This window comes from Leptonychotes weddellii, chromosome 1, assembly GCF_054177405.1.
Source record: "Leptonychotes weddellii isolate Sample4059 chromosome 1, ASM5417740v2, whole genome shotgun sequence".
Taxonomy (NCBI): domain Eukaryota; kingdom Metazoa; phylum Chordata; class Mammalia; order Carnivora; family Phocidae; genus Leptonychotes; species Leptonychotes weddellii.
Genome location: NC_138369.1, coordinates 75073081 through 75094211, shown reverse-complemented (window position 1 = coordinate 75094211; position 21131 = coordinate 75073081). Strand labels below are relative to the sequence as shown.

Below are 21131 nucleotides of genomic sequence, written 5' to 3'. Positions count from 1 at the left end.
CAGACAAAAATCCTATGTATCTGATTTGTTTGAAACCTATTAAATTCTGCCAGAAGGTATTCTTGCTTTGCCACTCAAATGTATAGAGCAGGCAGAGAGACAGTCTGTGCTCTCTCATTTCCAAGTACCTCAAAAATACCATACCTTCTCATGCAATCAGAGTCCGAGGCACTGGTCCAGCCAGCTTTTAAAGTGATTTTAATCCTTCCTTTGCTCCGATGTTCTCTGTATTGTTTCCTTCTACATCACACTAACCTTCTAGAGAAATCTTAAGCCTGGTGAGAACATCAGGGACATTTCTTAGAGCTCATATCACTGGTCATCTCAGTGGTGCCTATCACCATGTAAACCTTCATTTTCAACCAAAGCAGTGGCTGTAGCTAACCATCTTGAACTTGAAAAAATTTGCCTTAGAGAACAGCCTTCATTCACTTGATTCTCTGCTAGTATTAAAAGATGAGGACCTAGGGGCGCCTGGGTGGCTCAGTCATTAAGCGTCTGCCTTCGGCTCAGGTCATGGTCCCAGGGTCCTGGGATCGAGCCCCACATCGGGCTCCCTGCTCCGTGGGAAGCCTGCTTCTCCCTCTCCCTCTGTCCCTGCTTGTGTTCCCTCTCTCGCTGTTTCTCTCTCTCTCTCTCTCTGTCAAATAAATAAATAAAATCTTTAAAAAAAAAAAGAAGATGAGGACCTCGTTATTTAAAAATTCCATCATAACTTTTCGTTTCCTTACCAGAAGTTAAACTTGCAATTTCTTCAGAATCCTGACCTTTTTCATATGTGATCGTTAATTCTTGTGGCATAAGCATGTGGCTTGGTATGTAAACCAAATGGTTACTTCCATTGTCCTCCCACATGAAGGACGAGTCTTTCCCAGCACTTAATTCCTGGCCAATGAAGCTGTTCTCTCCTGAAGAAATCTCATATGGCTCAGGAGTAAATCTAGCAGATAAAAACAAAAGTTTTAGATGAATCTTGGTAGCTTTGGGGAATGCAAATAAAATATCTCAACAATTTGATATAGTTACTTAATCATTTCTTAGAAAAAAAAACAAGTGGTAAACATCTAAATTCCTTTCAATAAAAGTATTCATTGAGATTTTTTATTATTAAAAAGAATAAACTGATAAACAATTCCCATTTATCCTTCCTTTTCCCTCATCTGCTTATAGCCTAATAACTATTATTTTGGAATAAATTGAGTCTGATTTGCCTCAGAGTTTTAAATAAATGACAAGAAACTCGATCATAGGTTATTTGGAACAACCATACAATCTCTCAGATTGATGTCACTCCCCATAGAAAACAGAGGAAACAGAAATCGAGAACTGCTCTGAGAAGAATAAGACTATACAGAACTTATCTCATTGACATCAGATCTCTTAAAATGGTGTCTACATTTACATTTTTAGGAGTTTTAAGAATTCGCTGTGATAATTTGAGAATATGTTTTTATTTAGATGATGTTAGAAAACATAGTCCATATAAGTTGATTCTTATTTTTATTCTATTTATGCACCTTTATGTCATTTCAATGTCCATATTCACATTTGTATTTGATACTAGTATTTGGTACCTGGCAATATTACTTTAACTGTTGGGAGTTAATGAGGAAAGGGAAAAAAGTCAGACATAATACATGAATAATACATTCACACCAAGCTAAAACCAAATGATATGACACACAATATGAATGACAATTCTGCAAGAGTGAAGACAGCAGTGAGGAATTAAGGCATCATGCAACAGAGTAGGCAACCTGAAAGCAGGCGTACCTCTGCAACATGCATCATATTTTACATTTCTTTTATCAATATGTACCATATTTTTTCAGTTTTCAGGAATTCTATTTTGGCAAAGAAAAATCATCCATTATTGAATTAGTGTGTTAAATTTGTGTTTTACTGAGTTTGCTTGGATTCGATGCACATTTATTTTAGTCTGATAGTTGCATAAGAACTATAAACAGAGTATTTGCAGCTATATTTATGTTTGTACATGTCTGAATAACATTATAATATTTTGTCTGCAGTTCTGTAAGAATTGATTTGCCTTTAAATAAATTTATGACCTATTCAATGCTGGGAAATATTGCTTCACATGACATCAGTGCCATATTGTTCTTCAGGTGTTGGCTGCTGGACACTTCCTTGCTAAACTACTAAGTGAATGAAATCTGACATTATAGGAATATGAACTTGAATGAATTCTGAGCACACTTCATCTTGCCATTGTGCTTCTGGATGTGTGTAAGAGACCTTATCTATTCTGAGAAGCTCTCTGCTTAATTGCAATCTGAGAGGGAGAAGTAATTATAGGCTTAAATCTGGGTTTTTGCAAGACTGCAGTTAGGGATCCAAGCTTGGGGAAATACAGAGAAGCAGAGAGAAACCAAATGGGCCACTCATTCTGTTTGAGGTTCAAGATTTATTCAGATTAATTATTTATATTGTTACTTAGGATACAATTTAAAAAAAAAAACTTATATGTGCAATTACATGGTGGGATCTTTTATGCTATCTTTTGTGGGGGATGAAACAATGAATTGTATGTAACCCCAGACTTCAGTGAGACAAGACATTGGGATAAACTGTAATAACTGCCTCCACAGAAGTATAAGAATGTACACGAAAGTAAGGATCTTCAAAGTAAAAATGGGCTTCAAAGAGGAGATAGCTTCCATCAGGGCCATGGACGTTGGGTAAGCTTTCACTGGAAGGGACAGGGTTCCAAGTGGTGTGACCCAAGACCAAGGAGGGTGAAGCAACTGTTCACACAAGGCAGACAAGAGTCCAGTGTGGCCAGAATTGAGTGTTGATGCTGGGGAGAGATGGGAAGTGAGGTCGCAGCGGCTGAGGCTATATTGTAAGTTCTATTCTGGGATAGATTTCAATGTGGGAATTGCTCAGGAAACCATGAACTGAAAGGCAAAATTGTAATACAGCTCATGAGGATGTTATAGAAACATCAATCCATAAAGCATCCTTGCTGTGTAGCTTCTGCTACAGAAAATGGAATACATGGGAAGACTTTACTTCAGAGGCCTTATTAGCTCCCTCAACCTAATAACCTGCCATCAGCGGTTATACACCCATCAGTCAATTAATAGTCGCTTGTAAATAGAAGAGATTTCTAACTCACAGAAGATCCTTATTTTGATAAGCCTCTCCTCTTGAGATGAGTCTACAGGCATTCTCAAGCACTGGTGGTGGGTACTCATTGAATCCTCCTATGGAGAGAGCAAAGTTAGAGTTAGGGTTTTAAATCAGAAATGATGTTTGCTAAGGAAAAAGAATCCCAAAAGGAATCTTCTTGAAGCAATCAATGTCACTAAAATATTTCAGCAAAACTTGGCTGGGGTGGAAGCAGAAAATAGTAGCAACTAGAAACAGCATTTAAAACTTGATTTTAGAGTGTTTTGCAGCCAAAGAATTACTAGGCTCATGGAAAACAAACCTCCTCAAATTGTTCATTTAAGGTTAATTGTGATGCAGAAACACATGATTTCCACATGCTCAGGCAACAGAATCTAAGGGAAATTTTATTCTGAATCTGTCAAGCTTTTCACTCAGGTTTATGTTAATAGAGCAAACACAGAAAGGGTAGCATTTTATTACATGCTGCTATTTCTGTTCTTCCATACCCATTAACACCAATTTCCTAGGAGGAAAATAATCAAAGAAAAAAGATTTTAGCTTACTGACCTAAATAATATGCCCCATTACTCCCTTCCCACTGTTGTTCTATATTAAAAAGCATATCATTATTTTTCTTCATTCAGGAAAATAGTTTTTAGTTAAAGGAGGCTTTTGGCCATGGAATGATCCACGATTCCATGAAAATATCTCAGAGAATGTTTGTGGTTTTATAACAATTGTACTTCTCTAGTTCTAAGATGAGCATTCCCCCCCCCACCCCATTTCTCTGAAATGAGACTAAGTCTTCCAATCAATCGCATCTGCCAGGTGCCATTAGTAAGGCGGGAACAGTGATAGAGGAGGTGCTGCCTGTGCATGTGGGAACAGCAAACATGCCAGTACCAAAACTTGTAGAATAAGGGTAGTAGTTTAGGAACAATCCCCGGAAGTATTAGTAGAGGGGTCTTAACCACTACGAACCAAGTGGTTATGGGAAGGCACTGAACTGGATATATTTACCAACACTGTGCAGGTGGCAATCAAAAGTAAGCTAGCTCTAATCATTGCAAAGCCTAACTTAAGAGCCCAGCAAGACCCGCTTTGAATTGTTTTATAGAGTCTTTTAAAAGTGCTGTGTCGCCATCGATCTTGATGACATAAAGAACAATACTGCATTGAACAAGATAGATCTCAGTGAATTGGAGTCAAGAAATAGCTCACAGGAGTCCAGTTTTGAATGTGAAGAAGTCCTAGGAATGCCCCCACCAGTCTATTTCACACATATTCCCTGTTCATGCATGCACAAGAGTGACATCTGCCAGTCTGTCTAAAAGAACTCTTCAGTTACTATAAAATACAAAACTAGAGTTTGCAGATAGTCAAGTTGGTAACAACATTTAATTGGAAGCACTTTTTATTTCTTTTTACATAATATAATGGTGTATCATACAATCGCAGGCATTTAGAGTTAAAGAAATAACATGATATTCCCAAGGGGGAAGTTACTGGATTTTGTAATCAAATATGAGTTACAGCAAAAAGGTGGAGCCCTCTCTGCAATGGAGAGTGAACTCTCAAGATATTGTCATGATGGTGCTATTGGAGATTCCTTGAATACCAGGGCAACTTTGGACTTTAAAGTGTGGTAGGTTTGGTTCCAACAGAACCTAGGTCCAAACCTGGTAGAGTCCCAGAAAGAACAGGTTCAGCCCTGATTCTGTGGGATGCCCTAGAGGCAGGGTTTCTCAACTTCAGTGCTATTGACAATTTGGCCTGTATCTTTTTTTTTTTTTTTTTTTTGCTTTGGGGGGGTATCCTGTGCATTGTAGGATGTTTAGCAGCAGGTATGGTGTTTAACCTGAGAAACTAAAATATGGCTGGAAAATCTTAATATTGATAAATAAAGCACACTTCACATGTATGCTATTACTATATTTTTTGATAAAATAATAATTCAAATCAAAACCACATTGAGATACCACCTTACACCAGTTGAAAATAAACTAGGTGCAGTGGGCAAACTTTTATGTAAATGCTCATCTAACGACTGCTAAAACTTCTTTAGGTTGAGCAGGTGTGGCTCTAGAGAACTCCAATCCCTCTGTGCGTTTAGTGCTGAGATTTTGTATAAAAGACATTCTATCATGAAAAAGGTCTCACCACATTAGGACCAAGAAAAAACAAAGTATAAGCAGGATGTGTCCCATCCCTGTCCCCATCTCACCATCTAATTTGTATATTTGGGTTAGCTATAGCTTCAAAGATGTGTTACTATTAACAAACACTAATTTATTAAAACAAAGAAGAAAAACAAAATAATGACTTACGTCTGATTGAATAAACAATTGGCTTTATAAACTTCGTAATATAATCCAGATCTGGTTTATGAATTCTCCCAAGCTGTATCAGATGGTGATCAAGTGGGTAGCTGGCTAACTCCTCCATGTCCTCCTTATATGCAGAGCCCAGGGAAATCACAAATATGACATAGCCTTGACATTTGGCCCTCAGAGTCACCTTCTTTAAGAATTCCTTTCTCTCATGATATTCTCCAGCTGAGATCACAAAAATGACCTTGTGTTTTCTCAAGTTTGGTGCTTGTGGGAAGAGGTTCTCCACAGCCCATAGTAGGGTATGGCCAATGGTGGCTTCTCCTTTTAGCTGTTGCAGGGAAGACTGGATGTGCCTCTTCATTAGGACTCCGTCACTGTAAGTTGTAAATCCAAACTCTGTTTTCACCACACCCTTCTTTCTCCTAGAACTATCCCAAGGAGAATAGCTCAACAAGGCAATCCTATCACCAAAGTCAGAGATTCTAGGGTCTGATGCAATATGGAAGTTGTCAATCATAGAGCTCACCAAGGTTTTCATAGCCTTAAACTCATCATTTGCTATAGTCTGAGAATTGTCTAAGAGGAAGGCTACATCCATGTATGAATTTTCAGGTAAAAAAATCTCTTTGATGCAATCACTTGGAAAACATTTATCTGAAAACACAGAGAGAGACTCATGATTGGTTCAATGTCTGCACAACAAGACACTGTTGTCTGAGATCTTTTTCAAGTGATTCAGTGACTGATTACCAAGACTTAATAATCTGATCAATACCTCTTTAATCTCACATTATTTAAATTAATGAAGAATTTTCAATGTCCCAATATTTCTGTGGCCACTAGAAGGCAATTTGGGAAGGTCTTTGTAGAAAGCAGATGTAGGTAGCATGTATGCTTGAAGTCTGCAAGTCATGTCTAAACTCATTTAGAAAATATTTTCAGTATTTTAGAGGTTTTTGATACACACTACCAAACTGTCCCCAAAGAAAATCCACATCAATTGGGATGGTATTCTAAACCAATTTCACATTCTCTGGAAGCTCTAAATATTACAGAAATTGAAACCCTGATGTATAGTGTTGGAAGACTGGGAAACTTAAAATAGAATCTATATTCAAAACTAGAAATATCTGATAAAGCCAGATTTAATAATTCACCCAGAAGGCATTTGTTTCTGCACAATAAATTCTCATGAGTCTTACCATAGCAAAGTGTACAGCGTCGAAATTTTTCTAATGGCTCATACTCCCCATTTGGAGAAACTGGGATCACCTGAAATGTTCCAGTGTTGTCAAACTGTAATGAAAAACAAGTATATGTTGATTTGTTCATTTTCTTTAACCATTATAAGGAAGCCATTGTGTGCTCACTTTAAGGATTAGTTTGAAAAACCCCTAACTAATCACCATTATCTTGCATTATAGCCCTTTGCTCTATTCAGTACATCTTCTCTCTTTCTTTCTCTCTCTCCCTCTCTCTTCCTCTCTCTCTCTCTCTCTCTCAGACACACCCCATCCCCCTTTTATTCCAGACAACACAAAAAAGTATGTAAGGCAGGTATCAGCATCTTTATTTTATCATGAGAAAAATATCACATGATAACCATCAGATTCACCCACCGGGGGCAAGCATTAAAATCTCACACTTATTTCCAATTCTGAAATTCTTCACTGAATTGTACATGCTTCTTTTTTTTTAAGATTTTATTTTTAAGTACCCCATGTGGGGCTCAAACTCACAATGCCAAGATCAAGAGTCTCATGCTCTACCAACTGAGCCATCCAGGCACCCCTATATTCTTCTGATTATGCGCCAGCTGATTATGTACCACACATCAGCTTCTGAAGTTGGATCCTGCAGAAATTTTACCTACATACAAGTTTCCCTTGGCCTCTTTAAGCAGTGATCCCAACTATTTCCACCCCAATAACACTATTTAGAAGAAAGTATATCTTTCAGATGTCAAGTGGACTTCTTTAATCACAAATTCTAATTTAAAATTTTATTTCCAAAGATAGTAGACAAAAGACACTAAGTCTATTCAAAATTCTTGGTAGTACATGGCCTGATTTTGTCTGTCTCTTGATTGTTTTTCTTGCATTAATACTTACTGAAATGGACAATATGTAGCATTCATTCATTCCCTAATTCACTCATTCATTCAGTGAGTCAATAGCTATTTATTGGGCATTTACTCTGTTTGAGGCACCATGGAAGGCAGATACTTTCATTACAATGAAAGAAACCAATCATTCCCAGCTGGTGATGAGGTATCTCTCAATCCAAAAGGATACTCATGCTTTTTTCCCTTCTCCCTTGGGAAGGTAAAGGGTTAGAAAAGTCTCACCTTGTTTTTCTGTAACGTGTTGAGTGAGCATTTGAAAATACTTATAATTATTCAAGTCTTATAATCATAAAGTATTTATCGCATTCCTTACTATTTTTTCATGAAAATTGGATGCTTTGGGTATTATTTTGTATTTGACCTTGTTTGTCTCCCATGGAAAGACTAAATGCTGCCTTGGTAAACCAAGGAAGTTTATTCACAGGAATAAACCATATGCTCTTCATTCATTCATTTGCTCATTCATTCATTCAAAAAATACTTATTGAATGCCTGTAATGTTATAGGTAGTGTTCTAGGTGCTGGGGATACAGAAACGAACAAAGTAGATAAAATCTCTACCTTATAGTGCAGTAGGGGACATATACCATAAAATGACAAATAAGTAAATAATCTAGTATGTTGGGAGGTAATTATTTTTATAGAGAAAACTTTGACTTCCTTCAATCCTTTTTGTCAGTTTCTATTGTGACCCTCCGTGTGGCTCCTATTCCCAAAAACTACCTGGATGTGTCAGGAGCAGATTGATTCTCTTTGTGTTATAGAGGGCTTCTTTTTCTTTTTACAGTAGAAATACAGGTGTTTGTGTATATATCTAGACCTTTATAACCTCTTGGATGACACCATGGCTTCACCCAGCTCCAGGAGCATGTTGTTCATGGACAATCTGAATAAATTTAAAAACAGTAGAACAGTAGATGGAGAAATTCTCCAGTTCAGAGGGGCGGAGAGGAAGAAACATAGGTTCCCATAAGAATCTGTCAATCCAAACCTCTCTTGGGTTCATATGTTCATTTACGTTAAATGTTTTACACAACATTAGGGGCTCAGAGATCCCCTAAACTTCATCCATCATAAGTTAAGTCCAGCTATTCAATGAGATATAGCAAGCAGATGACAGATGTGAGAAACACCTGATCTGCAGGCGGCTGGTAGAGCCCCATATTCATGGTCCGTTCTATCAGACAAACCTTAGTTCGAGTTTTGATTTAGCCATTTATTAGCTGTACCAAATTGGAGAAGTCACTCAAACTCTCTGGGCCTCAGTTTCCTCTGTTTTAAATGGAGATAACAACAGCATTCACTTCAGAGAGTTGTGAGTATGTATGTCAAGTTCTAGGGACAGTGCCTGGCGCACAGCTAGAGCTGAGCAAATGTGGCTACTGTTATCACTGACTACTGTTGTTATTAGACATTGGATTTCATGGACCCTGGCAACAATACAGCTGGGGAAATTGCAGAAAATATCTGTATCATGTATCATGTAATATCATGTATCCCACACCCCACCCTACTCCCCACTAGCCCCATCTTACCATGTTACACATGAAGAAGTTGCCAAGGGAAGTTCTTACCTCAAAAGCCTCAAGGAAAATCCTTTCATTAAGAGCAAAGACTGCCGGACTGATATCTAGGGCACTGAACTCCATGGTGGCGGTGATGATGGATGACTGACTGGCCGCTTGTCCATTGCCGAAAAACACAGCAACTTTCCTCACGTTGGCTCCTGCATATGTCCGCTTGAAAACGTTCCGGGCCACAAACCTCATTGCATTACCAATGTCTCGGGCTTCTGTGGGGGATTGATATTTCATTTGGGAAATAAGCTGGAGGAGGTGCTTCTTGTTACGGTAGTCTGACCCACGGATGAGGTAGCTGGTACTTGAGTCATAGGAAACTACAACAACTCTTGCTCCCACAGGGCAGTTACTTTCTCTGATGTTAAGGTCATTGACAATGGATTTGATGATTTCCCTCATTTCATTAAATCTCTGTTCGGAGATACCGTAGGACTGGTCCAGGGCAAATACCAGCTCTGTTGGGTACACTGGACACTTTCCTGCGAACATGAAATGCAGAAGTATGACGTCATTTCACTGATCAAAAGCCCTTCCTTTTACTCCAGGGGTGAGGCTGGTTCACACCAAGGGCTAGGGAGATGCAGATGTTGCCTCCAGCTCCAGAACTAGAGGTATGCACAAGTAACTCTTTGTTCATGTGAAAGTGTTACATGAGTCTAGAGCATTCATATGCAGTGGTATAATACTTCACAGCCCTCAACCAGCCTGCTATTTAAAAAGAAATTGACGGGAGTATCTGGGCTGATAGAACAGTTCTGAATCCTGATCGTGGTGGTGGTTACATGAATCTATGCATGTGTTGAAATGGAACTCACACACAAAAAATTATTTTTACTGTAAGTAAAATTTTTTTAAAAATTAATAAAAGGAAATGATAGCTTTGAGGGTTTTGAAAGTTCACTGTCTTCAAAAATCTTCAGAAATGATCTACTAATAACTATAGTCAGTCAGAAGATTTTTATTCACTTATGCAATAAATATTCACTAAGTAGCACGCTGGGTGATATGCAGGGTGACATACATTGAGATACATGCAAAGATGACCCAAATTCAAGCCTGCCCTCAAGGAATCTATCCTGGAGATGATTGCTCCACGGAGAGGTACAGAGTGACTATTATTCTTCATGAGCATTTGGAGGACAAAGAGGCTGTTTCCCAAGAGAGGGGCCCTCAGAGCCCTCACAGAAGCTAGCTTTTAAATGAAAGCAAGGGTGGCTGGAGGAAGGGAGCAACATGACCACAGCAGGCTTGCAATGAGCTGTTATAAAAATGGGCCTGTTTGCAATTTCCAACTCAATGCTAATAATGTTCTGGTGATTGAACTTTAGGAACCTCATAGGGAATCTGCCCTATGTATCAAACCTAACTTTTCAAGGTGCTATTAAAGTCTGAACACAGGAAGAGAAAAGGCGATTATTTAAAAAACAAACACCCTCATCTACATAGGCTGCTCTACTATCCTCAAGCTGGCTAACTCCCCAAGCACATTAGATTCTAAATATCCCATACCCCAACCCACTGTTCTCAGCAATAGAATAGGAGAGGAAAGGTTGATTTAGAGATGTTTTGAATCAAGGAATTTTACAGTGAAGAAAAAATATCAAAGCTAATAATGAACAGTAAAATATGAAAAATTAAGTATTCTCCCCTTCTTTGCCCTAATACTAAAAATTATTAAAGAAGCGCTAGGCAAGCATCTTCAAGACTGACCTATTGTCACAGATTCTCCCAGAAAGCAGAACCAGTTTCTATTTATTTTTATTTTCTCCTTTTCCTAGTGCCCAGCAGAGCACCTGATAAATTTAATTCAAATCCATGAAGTTTTATTGGGTACTTATATGTGTAAGTTTTGGGTGTTTTTTTTTTTTTTGTCTGTTTATTTTTCAGAATTAAAGTTAATGATGCCAAATTTGGGATAAGGTCAGACTTTTGGGATAAGTCCCTATGGGTCGGGGCGCCTGGGTGGCTCAGTCATTAAGCGTCTGCCTTCGGCTCAGGTCATGATCCCAGGGTCTTGGGATCGAGTCCCACATCAGGCTCCCTGCCCGGTGGGAAGCCTGCTTCTCCCTCTCCCGCTCCCCCTGCTTGTGTTCCCTCTCTTGCTGTGTCTCTCTCTGTCAAAATAAATACATAAAATCTTAAAAAAAAAAAAAGTCCCTATGGGTCTACTTCAGCAGGCTTCTGGAAGTCCAGGAGCTCTTGACGTTGACATAACCGCTTCAGCGGCAATGGGGTCCAAGGGATCTAAGGTGCCATGCAACACCCACTGCAGTCCAGGCCCCAGGAAGACCATCCACAGCAAGGTCAGGTGTACAAAAGGTGGGCACTTGGTGAGATGAAATATGTGTGTGGGGGTCAGAGACAGGAAAAGAAACATCACCGGTCCAAGAAGCCAGTGTCCACAGGGTCAGCAACAGAGCAAGAGAATGTGGTCATTCAGAGCCCTGTCCCTGAATTCCCCAGCAATGCGGGCCTACTCCATGAAGAAACTGAATTGTGAAACTGAGACAGGACCTAGAAAGCACAATAGCGTGAAGGGGCTTGGGGCTGGGTGTCACCATTTTACCATCGGGTAGAAACATGACATTGACAACTACAGCCGTAATCACAAAACTGAAGTGTCAGCATAGAAGGAAGAAGCCCTTTTTCCCATGGGGCTGAGAGTTTCTTTCAAATGGGTCTTGTCAGAATGCAGCTAATTACTTCAGCCAGCAACACAGTACAGTAAGAATACTCACCTTTCCAACAAGCTATAAAAGACAGAGAGAGAGAGAGAGAAGAATCTGTTACATTTTTGGCACACAGACAAAATAATCCCCCAGAACAAAATTTCAGCAAACCTTAATATTTGTTTGACTCTACTTGCAAATGAGGCTAATTCCTAAATTACAGGAAGTCAAGGTTAGAGGCCTGAGGAACACATACACTGAATTTTATTAATGGGTGAACCTTCCTGACCTTTTCTCCTTGTGAACCATGGCCAGCAGACTTTAGCATAATTTCGGTTGAAATCTGAAACACTGATCACTTGTCTTAGAAGTAGAATAGATGAGCCTCAGATTAAAAGGCAAGATAGCTCAAATTCAATTTTTTTTTCTCTCTTCTTATAGTCTTGAGAGTCATTCAGCAAGGCAAGGCTAAAATATGGAGCTTATTTTCCTTGCACCTTGGGAACCTCTCTTTTCCCGCAGAAATGTGGGGATTTCCAAATAAACTTGGTCTCTGCTAAAAAATACAGCGCCTGGGTTTGAGTGATCTCTGTATCTAGAGAGAGGAGGGAAGCCCCCAAGGGTTTCTCCTGAGCAAAACAGCATCTGGTTTTTCTAAGTGATTTACTCTATAAACAGGGGACCAATCAGAGGGAGATGTTGGTAAATCTTTAGAAAGCACTGGCCTGACAATTTCCTTGCTCATGTTTCTCAATTTTTAAAAAGCAAATGAGTCACTCCGATATAATAAAAAATTTTATTAGCACTGGCAACAACCTAGCCTCCACCCTTCTGTCCCACAGCTCATGCCCTCTCACGTCACCCCTATTAACACCCTTTGACCGTCTTAATCCTGTGGCTGCTGAGATGCTAACCGCCAACAGACAGGACTCAGAACCCACAGCCTCCTCTGCATCTCAAGGCCTGCAGCAGATCCCTTTTTCTCTGAGAACCTCCATCTGTCCACCTCCAACCCAGTTGTGAGGCTCTGGAAACGGATGCACCTGTCTGGGTTTGAGTGTGGCAAAGCTGCTTGACTTCAGGGAAACTACTTGATCTCTTTAAGTGTGTTTATTTTTCCTAAAAATCTTCTTCACTTATGCCCCTCCCTCCAAAATTCTAATCATTTGAGCCCTCCTATTTTATTTGCAACTGGTGGATTAGCTGCTAAGGTGTGCCAATTAGGGCTTTGATCATGTACCCGTCTATCTATCGGGTTCTTGTTCCTGTGTTGATGGTCTTTTGGGCTGACATTTGGAGACTAACTGCCTTACCTGTGATAGTACCAATGTTTTATGGTTAATTGTTTTGTTACAGGATGTTTTGCAAAAGTCACTTCTGCAGAGGCTGCTAGGCGAGATGCTGCTGTGGGTTTTATCTAAGCTGGTGCAGTTTCGTCTTAGCTGTCCCAGCTCCTTGTTTTCTTGTTGGGGACCCTGGCCCTGGCTACGTAACTGTCCAATTAACTCCTAACACAACCACCCCCACTCCACATTCCCCTCAGCCTCCTAGAGCTCTTATTTTATTCTGGGGGTGGAGTCCCAATCACCAGCTCAGGACTGGGGCCTCACCCCAGTGTCGCAGGACTAGGGTGCTACAGGACTGAAAAGCAAACTTGGTAGACCAGGAGTTCAACCCCACGGGGCCTTCGTGATGTCACCTATAAAGCGGGGCCCTCTGAATTAGCTCTAAAGAACTGTCATCCAAATCCCATCTTGGTTCTGAATTCTAGAGTTCCATGCTCCCCAACCAGCACCCTGTCTGGTTACAGAACCCACACGCCCCTGGCTCCCTAATTTCCTGGCTAACTCCTTTCATTTAGTGTTGGAAAATTGTCTTCAAATCCCTAACCCTCCACAGACCAGTATTCACCTCCCCCACAACTTCCTTCCCCTTCGTTCTTCCTTGGGAAGATATCTGTTGATATCCTGAGAAGAATTCCCCTCCCCTCAATGGCTCTCCCTCTGTTCTCCCCCCCAGGACCCCAGACCCTGGTTCTTACTTCCTCTGTGTGACCTCACCCATCCCTGTGGCCTCAAGGACCACAAGTGTGCGAGTGACTTCAACATCACAGTCTCCTCACTTGATCCTCACCTTTATGACAGTCCATTTATTTAGCTGCCTGTAGATAATTTAGGGCCCATACGACATCCCCCTACCTCTAAAATGTTTAAAGTCATCCTATTTTCCCACCAAGTGATTTCTCTTCACATTTCCTCCTGCCTTCTCATCCTCAGTGGTCCTAAGCCTCTCCTGCTCTGGCCTTATACTTATTTCAAACTTTTTTTTCTTTTTGTTCTTTCCTTGCCCCACACTTGCAATGATTACATCTTTATCCAGTCTCCTGTCGTAAAGTCTCTCCAATTTTCCCATCTTACATTCTTCTGACTGTGATTGTATAAGCATCATTATAAGTCACCATGGAAGCATGAAAAAAGATCACTTAAAATTCTACCACTCTAACAAAGTAAGTTGTTACATTTTTCTACTTCTGCTTCTAGAACTTTTTCTGTGTAAATATTTACCTATATGTAAAAATAATGAGGATCCAATTTAATTTTCTGCTTTTTAATGACAATATTATTTATATTCTGATTGAGTCTTCAAAAAAACCAATTATCTGCTTAGTATTTGATCAGAAGATAATGCACTATAACCTAATTATTCTCTAAGTGCAAATAGTCTAAAGGTATATTCATTTTGCTCTAATGAATAATATTTCAACAAGCATATTTGCATATAATTTTTCTTTCTTTTGTTTTATTTCCTTGGGATAAATTTTCAGAAACGAGATCACTGGGCTTCTTCTACCTCACTTCCCTTTCTTCCTAACCAAAGTCAATCTGTCTATTTGTTGACTTCTGCTTTATTCCTCTGCTGAAACTATTCTTTTGCTACTCCCCTATCACTTTGCCATAACTGAATCCAAGTACCCCTGTCCAAGGAGACTTCATTTACTAAGTAACTAACTGACTAAACCCAAATCTCCATGCTCATCCCTTTAACACCAGGCCCTTGCAGACCTTTGTACAAAATCGTGTGAGCTAATTCACACACCTTTTGAGTTGGATTCCAATTGTTTCCCATAAGCACATTTTCTCTCCTACATGAATCACACTTCTTGAGTCTTTTACTTATACCCCTTTCCCTCCCACCTTTGATGTGAGCTGTTCCTACAGCAAGTACTCAGGACAAGCCTGTTGCAGAGGACACATGCCACCAGTGGATTTAGCTTACTGATTCTGCATACCCACACCACACTCATCCTAAGTGCCCTCACCAATCCACCAACACCCTCGTCCCATGACACACAGATACTCACGACTATGGTCCCGCATGAACTGGATCAGATCACATTGCTGTAAATAAAAAAAGAGAAAGAGAACAGAAACATGAGCACAATGACCTCTGAGGGGCCATATTTATTTGCCAGTGGACGGGTTAGGTTTTCATTTGTGAATAAGGAGATACATACGGAATATACAGGCTTCCCCACCATGCCTTTCATGCCCTAGGAAAACAAAACCAGAGCAGGTTATTGGAATGTGAACTGGAGTCTTTAGTGACAAAACAAGAGTAAAGAAAAAAAAACCTCATTCTTAAAAGCACAGCTGGCAGAGAGTGGTTAAAGTATTCCTGAACTAGGAGATTATGATGCTATTTCCCCACTTAAATCAATGGTGTAAACTTCTTTGTTTCAGTGTTAGATTAGTTAAGCTAATGTCTGCCCAGAGTGAACTGAATTACTTTTCTAGGTGAGAAGAAACAAAAGTATTTCTTAAAGATGTTTGTACTAAGGATATAATACTTAGAAGGTACTTCTCATGAGAAAACTTGAAATGTAAACAGCAGGTTTCCCAAAGCATACCACAAGGAAAGGAATTTATTAAGACTTCAGAGGTACAGATGTATTACAAATCAAGGAGTTTAAAATGCAGGTGGTAGCATATACCTCTACATATGTGAAAGAACCAGCGATAATTACGTAGCAAGATGGGCATTATACAAAAGAAGAGCATTACACAAAAGAGTAAGCTCATAAATGCTGAGAGGTTATAAACAAAGGAGTACGCATAATTGGCTGAAATGAATCAAGGAAGCTTCCTAAAACAAAAAAACAAAACAAAACAAAACAAAAAACCAATGCTTTTTTCACAGCTTGAACTTTCTTTCTCTTTTCCCCTATCAGGATCAGGCTTCTCCTTGGCAGCAGTTCTTAACATGTTCAATGCACATAGGTCTCTTTTGGCAACTGGTGAATGTTAGTAGGCTGGCTCCAGAAAATTCTATTACAGGCTCACACTCATACAATTTCACTGGCCTCAGAAGCTCAACCAGGGATGTCAGTGTAAGAACCCCTGTTCTAAATGACAACTGGGTCATCTGTCCATCCGTCTATCCATCCATCCATCCAATTAACAGTTAAATGTCTACTGAATTCTGAGGTGGCCCATTGTGTACTGTTGGTGTTATCCAGAAATGTTGTGGCATCTATAATTCTACCCATTGGGAGCACAGGTTCTTCCTGATCAGAATCAGGAAATTACATATCTCACTAAGAAATGAAGAGTCTCAACCTTCCTTTTGTAAGTTATGGCACAAGACAGAAAAGAATGCACAGCCATTTAAACAGACAGAGGAACAGTTTCTGGCTAATAAGTAAGAGTAGGCAGTCCACATCTTACAGAGGATCAGAGCTCCAGAGCATCTGTCCTAAAGGACCGAGTTAAAGAAGAGCTTCAATCAAGTTCTTAAGCAGAGGCTGAGAACTGAGAGCCCAAGACAAAGAAGCTGATCTGATCGTAGCAGACCAGCAGGCCCAAAAGAGAAAAGCCACATTCTGGTAGACCAGCAAGCCCAGGACAGTGAAACCATGCTCTAGTGGACCAGCAGGGCCAAGCATGGAGGCTCGGAAGACGTGGGACCCCCACATGAGAACTCCAGAATCTGGAAAGGAGATAAATCCAGAGCAGATCAGTATGACTCAGAGACTAGAGTCTCACCCAGGAGACTATATATTCACCAATTCCTTAACATGAAAGGAAAAAAAGATGTATTAGAGTATCCTTTACAGCCAGTTGACTCTCATTCTATTGTCATCCACTAAACATCCATGCTTTTGTTTTCTCTATCAGGTCCCAAGTTAAAGAACTCCTCCAGGTAGTCACAAAACACTCAGAGTGCACAGAACAAGATAATCTGTTTTTCCACTCTGTACACAATGCTTACTGCGCCTCCTACATAAACCCAGGTGCTGGCAACTTTTAGTTCTTACCTGACTATGCTCATCAGGGGAGAGAGATGTGTAAATAAATCATTATGGTAACAGGAGAAGCACTAAAATAGAGATATGGCATGTTTCATCACTGGGAGATGTGGCTGACTCTGCCTGGGATTGCTTCCAGAGGTGACATTTCGCTTGCACTGGAAGCAGAGTGCAAAGCTGTGGTCATATTTCCAAATCTCTCTGGAGTCTATATTTTGAAGTTGGGAAGGCAACAACAGTGATTTGGAAAACTATCAACTTGTCTTGCATGCTGGAACTTCGCCAGGACACCTTTATGAAGCTTACACATTCCCATCCCTATTTTTAAACTTTAGTAAAAAAAATAACAGTATCAGCTAATATTTGCACTGAACTTTATCATTCACAAAGAGTGCTCACATTTGAGAATGCGGTCCTCACTGCTACCTTTTGAGGTGGTAGGACAGGATATGTTGTCCCCATTTTAGAAGTAAACTGAGAGAACAGGCAGAGAGTAGGCAGTGGGAGGGCACACAGCCAGCAAGAAGCAGAATATGGACTTGAACCCAGTGCTCTGAGTTTACAATCTGTACCCCTTTTGGGGAACAACCTAGAAACTAGTATAGGCTACTTATTTCTTTTTTTAAAAAAAGATTTTATTTATTTTTATTTATTTGACAGAGAGATAGAGAGCACAAGTAGGCAGAGAGGCAGGCAGAGGGAGAGGGAGAAGCAGGCTCCCCGTGGAGCAGGGAGCCCGATGCGGGACTCGATCCCAGGACCCTGGGATCATGACCTGAGCCGAAGGCAGATGCTTAACCGACTGAGCCACCCAGACGCCCCTAGGCTACTTATTTCTAATGGTGTACTTACTCTCTGTCCAGGAGGGCCTGGGGGTCCTGGAGGTCCCTCTTCACCTTTCAGGCCTACAGTGAGCTGCAGATAAGAACATGTTTTAGTTTCCACGCTGTCTATCCATGGAAACGACCTCAGTTTTAATGAGACTTTATAATTAAAAAAAATTTTTTTAAAGATTTTATTTATTTATTTAGAGAGTGCACGAGCAGGGGGAGGGGCAGAGGGAGAGGAAGAGAGAGAATATCAAGCATATTCCGGGCTGAGCACAAGCCTGATGTGGGGGCTTGAACCCACGACCCTGAGATCATGACCTGAGCTGAAATCAAGAGTCAGACATTTAACCAATTGCACCACCCAAGTGCCCCTTAAAAAAAAATGTTTTTAAAGAAAGCAACTATTAATTCAACTCAAGTAAATTCCTTTTCTTGTAATATAAATAGCCATTCTTAACCACTGGAAAACCTCCATTTCCCTCGTAGACCCTCCATTTAGTGACATACTTTGCTCTGGCACTGGCTATACATTTGAATCTAAATTAGTCATAAACTAGGATTGGTGCTAAAAAAAAAAAAAAAGCAAATATACTAGGGCACACAGAGATCTAATTAAAAACCTCCCATCTGCAAAGGATCAAATCAAAAAATAATTCTCCACATACATAAGAGGACATGGGTGGGCTGCGTCATTCCCATACTTCAAGGTGATAGATACGGATGTTAATGAAATTTATCCAGCCAGATGGAAAATATATGTTGAACTGCATCTCTTTCATGCTGATAATGACCACTGATATTACATTCACACTTCAAAATGAAAAGATGCTGTCTCAGCGTTTTGTTTTTTAAAAAACTATAACATTTTACTCTACACTTGGTTAATTAGAAGATCTCAACAGCCTTCCTTAAAATGAATGCCCTAGATGACCTTGGGTATGGGTAGTGGAACTGTCAGAAAACTCTCAGGAACACAGCGGGAAGATGTCAGTTGCATTTCCGCTCAGGGTTAATATTCTGGGCTTTAATATGTGGCTTAGAAAACACTGGGAGGCACTGACATTTCTTGGAACAGCCAGTTATCAATCCATAAATCTTTAAAATAGTTCAGATTCATGGAACCATAGAATTTTAGAGCAGAAAGTGATCTTTGGTGTCAAGTTCAAGTCTCATGTTATAGAAATAGAGACCCTGAAATGCTGTGGTGAAGGTCACAAAGCCAGGGAGTGGCATTTCAGATGCCCCTGGGTTAGAGCAATAAAGCACATTTATTATTACAACATAAAAGCCAGAGTCTTCCAAAGAAACATTTATTATTTCTGGAATTATAGGCCACTTACTGTTAATCCCCTAAATCCTTTGGGTCCAGGACCCCCAGGAATTCCAGGATCACCAACAGCACCCTAAAGATTCAGATATAAAAAATCAATATATTAAAATATTTGCTATAAAAGAATAAAAATAATTCTCTCTAATCTAAAACCTAATTGATCTTATAACTAGACTATATATTAAACATTAAATGTCACCTTCCCCTGTTGCTTGGAACTAAATTATTGATACACTTAAATATTCCCCAAACTATTTTTAATTTTCTAAGAATACAAATATTTATGCATGAATATCAAGGAAATGGCTGCCCAATCAGTTACTAAAAATATCTAAAGAAAAAATGCTTGAAGATCAGGAAAAACATATGGAGTATTAACTACAGAAAATACTAAATAATTATTTCCTAAATTCATGAGTCATTTCTGAAAAAGCTGAAGGTAAAAAAAAAAAAAAATTTGCTCTGACCTTGGTGGGAAATGAATTTTAGCACCTATTTATCAAAAAACAAATTTCACATTTATCCTTAAACTGAAACATGCTAATTTTCTCCCTTTATCAGTAAATTAGAAAATTGGTCTTCTACAATGAGAACTCTTGTCCTAACAGTTATTTATGTAGTTCCCTCTCGCACTCTTCTCTAGCTAAGGAAAGAATCTCTTCTGGTAATTCATCCATTAAAAGCACTTTTAAGAGGATTCAAAAATTGGCTGTTTTCCTGTAGTTGATTTGATTTGCTTGGACATTCAATTTTTTGTAATCCATATTTTGTATTTTAATTTGAGCACCAACTATTGGAAGACACTCTTCTGGACAAAAAAAAAAAAAAAGGAAATCTTATCCCAGAATTCCAGTGTATAAGAACAGGAGCTGCTCGGACTGAAATGGAAGGTATGTCTAGTGGTAGAGCACAGAGGTAGATTTCAATCTGGGAGGCTATGAGGAATTCTGGAAACTGTTTGCTCGGGAGAGGAACATGAGTAGGTCATTCTGTCGAAGACACCAAGTGACAGCAGTGTTTGGGACTAACTGAAGCAGGGAGAAGGTGGAAATGGAGACCATGAGAAGAATGTTGTCACCTTCCAGGCAAGGGGAAGTGAAGGCCACAATGATAGAACAAATAGCAATAGCTGAAGCCAAGAGTTTGGAATAAGATTCCCGAGGCAGAGAAATCAAGAGGACAGAAGGACTAGACTTGAGAGGATGTCTAGAGGTAGGAGTTTCAAGACCAGGGACATCAGGCAACGAAGGACAGGTCAGTCTTTTCCAATTTAAAGATCCATAGTAGTTAAATCTGGTCCTTTACTCATGAAGCCCTGGTAAAACAACTGCCCTGCTTTTTTGCTTTTTTTTCTTTAACCTTCATTCTCAAGTAGAAAGTTAAGGTCATGGTAATTTCAAAACAAGGTCATGTGCACAGTACCTTTTGCCCCATATCTCCAGGGAAACCTCTTGGGCCCTACAATTTGCAGCAGAGAACATAAATAAATCAACAGACCACTTCTGCAGTATGATAGTTTCTTTTTATATTATTTAGGTTTATTTCATCAATTAAAGAAATAATTGCTTTCCATATTTACCTTTATTCCTTTTCGTCCCATATGACCATAGCCTGGGATGCCATAATCTCCCTGTGAACATACCAGTTCATTTTAATTTCTCAAAAGTGAAATTTAATTGCAATCTATACCGGTAGCAGGAGAGAAGCACTGGGGACTTCCAGTGGAGGGGGCCTTATCAGTGACCTCGAGCTCTGGGGACATGCACATTGCTGGGTTTTCCTCATTTCCTGCTATATGCCCTGGTACTTTGGCCAGCTCCGCCC

At 39.7% G+C, this 21131-nt stretch overlaps 1 protein-coding gene across 2 annotated transcripts in view; it reads right to left on the bottom strand.

The window, feature by feature from the left end:
• Positions 1 to 21131, bottom strand: part of COL6A5 (collagen type VI alpha 5 chain) — a 90362-nt gene that overhangs the window by 26150 nt on the left and 43081 nt on the right. For both annotated transcript variants that reach the window (XM_081826183.1, XM_081826192.1), the window contains exons 24-34: positions 20887 to 20937; positions 20730 to 20765; positions 19318 to 19380; positions 18000 to 18062; positions 15357 to 15392; positions 15204 to 15240; positions 9168 to 9652; positions 6671 to 6764; positions 5463 to 6122; positions 3140 to 3227; positions 732 to 940 (exon numbers count right to left, since the gene is read on the bottom strand). In XM_081826183.1, coding sequence (XP_081682309.1) covers positions 732 to 940; positions 3140 to 3227; positions 5463 to 6122; positions 6671 to 6764; positions 9168 to 9652; positions 15204 to 15240; positions 15357 to 15392; positions 18000 to 18062; positions 19318 to 19380; positions 20730 to 20765; positions 20887 to 20937 — 1822 coding nt within the window. The remainder of the gene's footprint in view (positions 1 to 731; positions 941 to 3139; positions 3228 to 5462; positions 6123 to 6670; positions 6765 to 9167; positions 9653 to 15203; positions 15241 to 15356; positions 15393 to 17999; positions 18063 to 19317; positions 19381 to 20729; positions 20766 to 20886; positions 20938 to 21131) is intronic.